Source organism: Carlito syrichta, unplaced genomic scaffold (genome assembly GCF_000164805.1).
Source record: "Carlito syrichta isolate Samal-C Ts95f unplaced genomic scaffold, Tarsius_syrichta-2.0.1 Scaffold60668, whole genome shotgun sequence".
Taxonomy (NCBI): Eukaryota; Metazoa; Chordata; class Mammalia; order Primates; family Tarsiidae; genus Carlito; species Carlito syrichta.
In genome coordinates, this window is record NW_007004764.1 from 37,965 (window position 1) to 45,713 (window position 7,749).

The 7,749-nt window shown below is 39.5% G+C and overlaps 1 protein-coding gene across 1 annotated transcript in view; it reads left to right on the plus strand.

Annotated features, from left to right (window-relative positions):
- The window catches only part of LOC103251911 (ATPase family AAA domain-containing protein 5-like), a 35,657-nt gene extending 31,103 nt beyond the window's left edge, over nucleotides 1-4,554 (plus strand). The window contains exons 15-18 of the mRNA XM_008050529.2: nucleotides 1,194-1,370; nucleotides 2,233-2,366; nucleotides 2,794-2,887; nucleotides 4,472-4,554. Coding sequence (XP_008048720.2) covers nucleotides 1,194-1,370; nucleotides 2,233-2,366; nucleotides 2,794-2,887; nucleotides 4,472-4,554 — 488 coding nt within the window. The remainder of the gene's footprint in view (nucleotides 1-1,193; nucleotides 1,371-2,232; nucleotides 2,367-2,793; nucleotides 2,888-4,471) is intronic.
- The last annotated feature ends 3,195 nt before the right edge of the window (nucleotides 4,555-7,749 follow it).

Genomic DNA, 7,749 nt, shown 5'->3' on the forward strand with positions numbered 1-7,749 from the left:
CCAGCTGATTTTTTGATTTATTGTAGAGATGAGGTCTTGAACCCGCGGGCTCAGGCAATCCGCTCACCTCAGCCTCCCAAAGATGCGGGATGACAGGCTGAGCCACCGAGCCCGGCTGTCATGTGTTTTTTTAAGACCAGTCTTAGGCCATTGCTTTACTAAACTCTGGTCTGGCCATAGCTGAACTCTGGTCTTTGAGCTATGGTCGCTATGTTTTCCTAGCTTTGGCCCCTTTCCCTAGCTTGAGGAGGTAAATCTCTTCTTTCTTTCTTTCAAATTTCTAAATTATATTTTCGAATCTGAAAAATTAAAAACAAACAAAAAAACAGTCTTTGGACTTTTACCAGTCTATACTCAAACAATCCTTGGTCTATGTTAAAATGAGAAAAATAATGGTGAGTATGTTTTATCAATTGCTGTTTATTCAATATAAAGAAATAATTTTTGGTGTTAAGATTTTGGGTCTTGCCGGGCTCGGTGGCTCAGCCTGTAATCCCGCACCTTTGGGAGGCTGAGGTGAGTGGATTGCCTGAGCCCGTGGGTTCGAAACCCACCTAGGCAACTTGGCGAGACCTCATCTCTACAATAAATCAAAAATGAGCCGGGCATGGTAGCGCGCGCCTGTAGTTCCAGCTACTTCGAAGGCTGAGGCAGAAGGATCGCCGGAGCCCAGCAGGTTGAGACTGCGGTGGCCGGAAGCATGCCACTGTACTCCAGTCTGGGCAACCGAGTAAGATTTCAACTCAAAAAAAAAAAAAAAAGAAAAGAAATACATAGTCTTTGCTTGCAGTATCAGTTTACTCTAGGACTAAGTTGAAGTTGGACAACTAAGTCCTGTAATGTGCTTACTATATATTATCATTTTTCCCCCAGCCTCTTCTGCCTTCAAGCAGGTATAGAAAAAGTCAGTGGAGAGATTGTGAGCATTTGTTTCAAGAATGTGTATTTCTTTGGAAAAGAGTGTCTTTTCTAAATTACTGACTTAATTCTCTGTACCGGTAGAATAAATAAATAAACACAATAGTACAGTAATATTTGAATGTATAAAGTATATCCGCGTAAGAATGAAATAAAAGTTATATGTCTTTGATCTTTCACTGGTAAGAGTATAAATATAGAATGCAAATAACTCTATCTTGCCACCTGTATCATTTTTAGAATATTTATCTTTAAATGCAATTTGTTTTTGGCAGAAAAATTAATCTCCCCTAAGAAAGTTGTTACATCACCAAGAAAACTTCCTCCACCATCACCAAAAAGTAGTGGACCAAAGCGAGCACTTCCTCCTAAAACTTTGGCAAATTATTTTAAAGTATCTTCCAAACCCAAAAAGAATGAAGAAATAGGAGCACTTCTGGAAAATAATAAAGGTGAGACATTAAACTGACAAATTTTCTTTTTCTTTAAGCTGGAGTCTCACTCTGTTGCCTAGAGTGCAGTGGTATGATCGCAGTTCACCACAGCCTTGACCTCCTGGGCTGAAGGCAATCTTTCTGCTTCAGCCTCCTAATTAGCTTGGACTACACATGCACGACACCATGCCTGGCTAATTTTTTTGTTTTTTGTAGAAAGGGGATTTCACTATATTGCCCAGGATGGTCTCAAACTCCTGATTTCTTTTTTTTTTTTTTTTTTTTGAGTTGGAGTCTCACTCTGTCGCTCAGACTGAAGTGCAGTGGCTGCCCCGGCCACCGCAGCCTCGACCTACTGGGTTCTGGCGATCCTTCCATCTTAGCCTTCCAAGTAGCCGGAATTACAGGCATGCGCTACTACGCCTGGCTGATTTTTTGGATTTATTGTAGAGATGAGGCCTTGCTGTCCAGGTGGGTCTCGAACCCGTGGGCTCAGGCAATCCACTCACCTCAGCCTCCCAAAGGCGCAGGATTACAGGCTGAGCAACTGAGCCCGGTTTCAAACTCCTGATTTCAAGCAGTCCTTTCACCTCAACCTTCCAGAGTGCTGGGATTACAGTCATGAGCCACTGTGCCCAGCCTGACAAAATAAATTTTACATTTAAAAATATGACCCTGAACATAAAAATTATGAAAATATTTCATGAGTTTCTATTGCTACTTATTAAACCTCAGCTACACTAAAGTTCCTATATATAGAAGTTTTGATAGTTTGTTTCAGGTTTGATAAGAGATTTTAGTTTGAGCTTATTCTGTGGAAATAACCAATGTCCTATTAACAGTTGATTTTACCTAAAATATTAATATTTTATTTATACAGGAATCAGAAATTCTTTTGACCAGAAACAAATTGTTCAGACTAAATCTACAAATTCACCTAATTCAAATGTCAAAGAATTTGGAGCTGGGGAACTCAATAGGAAAAATGCAACATCTCTTATTCTTTTTGAGGAGGTAGGCTTATAGTAGTTCATATTCATGATATATCATGCTGAAAACTTATTTTAAAGATTACTGTATGTTTCCTTATAAAGAAAGTCAGGAATACTTGTATCTGTGAAGTTAAAGCAAACAAAATTATCAACTCTAGAAGAATTTTTCGGGAAGGTGATTAGTGTAATTCATGGTTACTAGTTATTTTTCAATGATCGTAGAAATTATTTTGATTTATACTTATCAAGGTATTGGTGGTTACAGTTTTTCAAAATATTTGATAATTTTAAAATTCACTATAGTGTAAGACATAAGCTTTCAGATGGGCTGAATTAACTCTGTTCATATATTCATAACTTTTGTCTCTAACAGGTATACAGTATATATACTGATATCCAGTAAGTATATTGTGACTCATTACATTAATATTCTAATAATTGGTTTGTAGGTTGATGTCATTTTTGATGAAGATGCCGGGTTTTTGAATGCAATCAAAACATTCATGGCAACAACTAAACGACCTGTAATTCTTACTACAAGTGGTAGGTAGCAATGACTTTAATTCAGTTAATTACTTTTGGTTAAAATAGTCAGGGAAAGCTTCTAATTCTAGTTAGAAACATTTCTTTAAAAGACAGCCAAAAAAAAAAAAAGCAGCAAATTGTCTTTTTTTTCTAAGTGAAGAAGCTCCTAGATCATTTTTAAAGTAATTATTCAAATTTGCAACTGATTTGTAGCCTTGAATAATTACAAAGTTAATATATTACCTCACAAATAGCAATTTTAAAAAATGGATGCTACTATGGGTCACTGTGTTGGGTGGTAGATATTTAGGAAGCTGAGAACATCCTAGAAGGCAAATAAAGACATTTAAGGACTTGCTAGTAAAGGTGTTTCAGTAGAGAAAACATCAGATTCTTCTCCTTGCCACTTAAACATACCTGTAATTAGATCACTAAACATCACTTAGTGGTCAAGATTTTTTATGGAACCCAACCTTTCTGCAGTTCCTGAATATTGAACTTAGCCATTCCTTAGCCCCAATGACATTTCCATATGGATTATTGCATATTTTAGCTAAAGTAAACCATTATCAGCCTAACTGAATTGGTTTACCTTCTCTAGAATTAGTATTGAATGTTTAATTTTAAAAACTTGTGCAATTTATTTTTTTTTAATTATAAGTATTTTATTGTAATATTGTTTTCTAATACTTTTCATTATAAATATTCATGAGCTAGCTCTGCTAAGGATTTATATAAGAAAATGTGTTTGTAAGCCGGGCTCAGTGGCTCAGCCTGTAATCCTGCGTCTTTGGGAGGCTGAGGTGAGTGGATTGCCTGAGCCCGTGGGTTCAAGACCCACCTAGGCAGCGAGACCTCATCTCTACAATTAATCAAAAAATCAGCTGGGCGTGGTAGCACACACCTGTAATTCCGGCTACTCGGAAGGCGAGGCTGCGGTGACTGGGAGCGGCCACTGCACTCTAGTCTGGGCGACAGAGTGAGACTCCAACTCAGAAAAAAAAAGAAAAGAGAATGTGTTTGTATTAGACTGCTTACCGATTTTTTTTTTTTTTTTGAGTTGGAGTCTCTGTCACCCAGAATGGAATGCAGTAACACACTCACGGCCACCCCAGCATCAACCTGCTGGGCTCTGGCGATCCTTCTGCCTCAGCCTTTCAAGTAGTCAGAGCTACAGGCATGCGCTACCACTCCCAGCTAATTTTTGACTTATTGTAGAGATGAGGTCTCTCACCACATTGCCAGGGCTGGTCTTGAACCCACGGGCTCAGGCAATCCACTCACCTCAGCCTCCCAAAGTGCTGGGATTACAGGCTGAGCCACCTAGCCTGGCCAGGATGCTTACCAGTTAAAACCATTTGATAGCTAGTGATTTTACTCTGAAAATATTGGTAAAAACTTATTAATCACAAGTTATGTGGTAGCTTAATTAAAAGATCATGTTACTTTAAGTCAAGATAGAAAGTTAGTTCCTTAAGGATTTACAATTTCCATGGTATTGTACTTTTATTATTGATGAAATGCAGACTATTTTCATAGAAAAGTATAACTGGAAAAACGTATTGAGTGATCTTAATGTTTAAATTTTTTATGTCTGTGTAGATCCAACATTTAGTTTAATGTTTGATGGCTGCTTCGAAGAAATCAATTTTAGTACTCCTTCCCTGGTAAGTTTTGAATTTTGATCATCATAAATTATATATCACAGTTATGTGAAAAGTGGTTTATTATTAAGTATAGTTATAATTTTCAAGTGTGTTTTCTAAGGCATATTTTAAGTTTTAGGAAACTTCTGATTATTTCTTTTTTTACTTTAAAAAATATCTTTTTCAGCCAGGCACAGTGGCTCACGCCTGTAATCCTAGCACTTTGGGAGACCAAGGCGGGAGGATTGCTTGAGCCCAGGAATTCCAGACCAGTCTGGGCAACATAGTGAGACCTGGTCTCTATAAAAAAATTTTTTAAATTAGCTAGGTATGATGGTGTGTGCCTGTAGTCCCAGTTACTCGAGAGGTTGAGGTGGAAGGAAAGCCTGAGCACAGGAATTTGAGGCAGCAGTGAGCCGTAATCATACCACTGCACTCCAGCCTGGGTGAAAGAGTGAGATCATATGCATTAGATATTTGTTTATTTATTTATTTATTTATTTATTTCCTGAGTGGGAGTTTCACTGTTGTCCAGGCTGGAGTGCAGTGGCATGCTCACAGCTACCACAGCCTCTACCTGCTGGGCTCAGGTGATCCTTCTACTTTAGCCTTATAAACAGCTGGGATTACTGGTATACGCCACCATGCCTGGCTAATTTTGTGATTAGCTGGAGATGAGGTTTCGCCATGTTGCCCAGGCTGGTCTCAAACTCCTGATAATCCTCTCACCTCAGCCTCCCAAAGTCCTGGAATAACAGATGTGAGCCACCACACCTGGCCAGATATTTGTTTAACTTTCTAAGATTCTGCCAAATAGGTTCTCCAGTGCGTGAAACTTCTGGTAGCTGTTGTCAGTTTTTTGTTTTTTGAGTCCAGGTCTCCCTCTGTCTCCCAGGCTGGAGTGCAGTGACGATCCTGGCTCACCGCAGCCTTGCCCTCCTAGGGTCAGGTGATCTTTCCACCTCAGCCTTGCAAGTAGCAGGGACTACAGGTGTGCACTACCATACCTGGCTAATTTTTTATTTTTATTTTTTTTTGAGTTGGAGTCTCACTCTGTCGCCCAGACTGGAGTGCAGTGGCTGCTCCTGGCCACCGCAGCCTCGCTTGCTGGGCTCCGGCGATCCTTCCGCCTCAGCCTTCTGAGTAGCCAGAATTACAGGCATGCGCTACCACGCCCGGCTGATTTTTTTTTAATTTCTTTTAGAGGACTTGTCTCACTGTGTTGCCTAGGTTGGTCTGGAACTCCTGGGCTCAAGCAATCCTCCTACCTCAGCTTCCCAAAATGCTGGGATTTTATAGCTATTGTACCCGGCCTATTGTCAGTCTTTTTAACTTTAACCATGGTAGTGTTATTCATCTGTGCATATATGTTTGCTTTTTGTTAATTAGCTTTACTGAAACATAATTACATATAATAAAATTCACTCACTTTAAGTGTATGGTTCAATAAGTTTTGACAAATGTAGATACAGAACATGTCCATCAAGATGTAGAACATTGAGCCGGGCTCGGTGGCTCAGCCTGTAATCCTGCGCCTTTGGGAGGCTGAGGTGAGTGAATTGCCTGAGCCCGTGGGTTCGAGACCCGCCTGGGCAGCAAGACCTCATCTCTACAGTAAATCAAAAAATCAGCCGGGCATGGTAGCGCATGCCTGTAATTCCAGCTACTTGGAAGGCTGAGGCGGAAGGATCGCCAGAGCCCAGCAGGCGAGGCTGCAGTGGCCGGGAGCGGCCACTGCAGTCCAGTCTGGGCGACTGAGTGAGACTCCAACTCAAACAAACAAAAAAAAAAGATGCAGAACATTTTCATCACCTCAAAAAGTCTCCTGATGTCCGATTGTGTTTAGTCCCTTCCCCTAAGCCCTGGCAACTACCAGTCTGCTTTGTTACTACAATGTTGCTTGTTACAGAATTTCATGTAAATGGAATCTTATATAACATTTTGTGTTTACTCACCATGAAGCCTTTTCAGATTCATTCATGTTACATGTGTCTTTCGTTCTTTCCTTTTTATTAAAGCAGTATTCCATTGTATAAATATACCTAAGTGTGTTTATTCATTCACCTGTTGATAGACATTTGGGTTGTTCCTAGCAATTATAAATAAAGCTGCTATGAGTATTCATATTAATGTCTTTATTTGGACATATATTTCCAATAAATACTTTAAGTTGAAATTATGATCCATTAGCAATTGTAAAAGCCTAGCAACTTATTTTCTAAAGTTTTCCAGTGTTTTGTATTCCCACCAGCAATGTATAAGAATTCAGTTGTTTCACAAACTCATCAGGACTTGGAATTGTCTGTGTAAAAAAAAATTTTTTTTAGATTAAAAAATATAGTTTATGCTAGGAGAGGGAGGGGCATACCCCCATCAATAAAGGTATCTGCATAATCAACATTTGTATACCTAAACCTGAATTGTACCCATCTTTATAATTTAAAAAAAGAAAGAAAAAATATAGAGAGAGTTTATTTAAAAATCAGAGAAAGAAAGGGAAGGGAAAGAGAAGATTCACCTCCCTAAGGTGGGGTAAGGGGCCAAAGCCAGGAAGCATTGGCGAAACCATAGTTCAAAGAGCACATACACAGCCACACTAGAGTCTAGCATGGCAATGGCCCGTGTAAAAATTTTTAGCCATTTTGCTATGTATTGGTATCTCACTATACTTTTAACTTATATTAATATTTCCTTAATGACTTAGGATGTTCAGCATCTTTTCAGGGACCCATTTACCATCCATATCTCTTCTCTGGTGAAATATCTGTTCAAATCTTTTACTTGTCTTTGTTGCCCATTTTTAAAATCAGTTGTTTATAGTCTTATTGAATTGTGGCAATTTATAAATATATTCTGGATACAAGTTAGTATTAGATATGTATTTTATAAATATTTCCTGCCAGTTTGTGGCTTATTTTTTCATTTTTTTAATTGTTTTTTTTTTTTTTTTTTTGAGTTGGAGTCTCACTCTGTCACCCAGACTGGAGTGCAGTGGCCGCTCCCGGCCACCGCAGCCTCGACCTGCTGGGCTCCGGTGATCCTTCCGCCTCAGCCTTCCAAGTAGCCAGAATTACAGGCATGCGCTACCACGCCCGGCTGATTTTTTGATTTATTGTAGAGATGAGGTCTTGCTGCCCAGGCGGGTCTCGAACCCGTGGGCTCAGGCAATCCACTCACCTCAGCCTTCCAAAGGCGTGGGATTACAGGCTGAGCCACCGAGCCCGGCTCCATTTT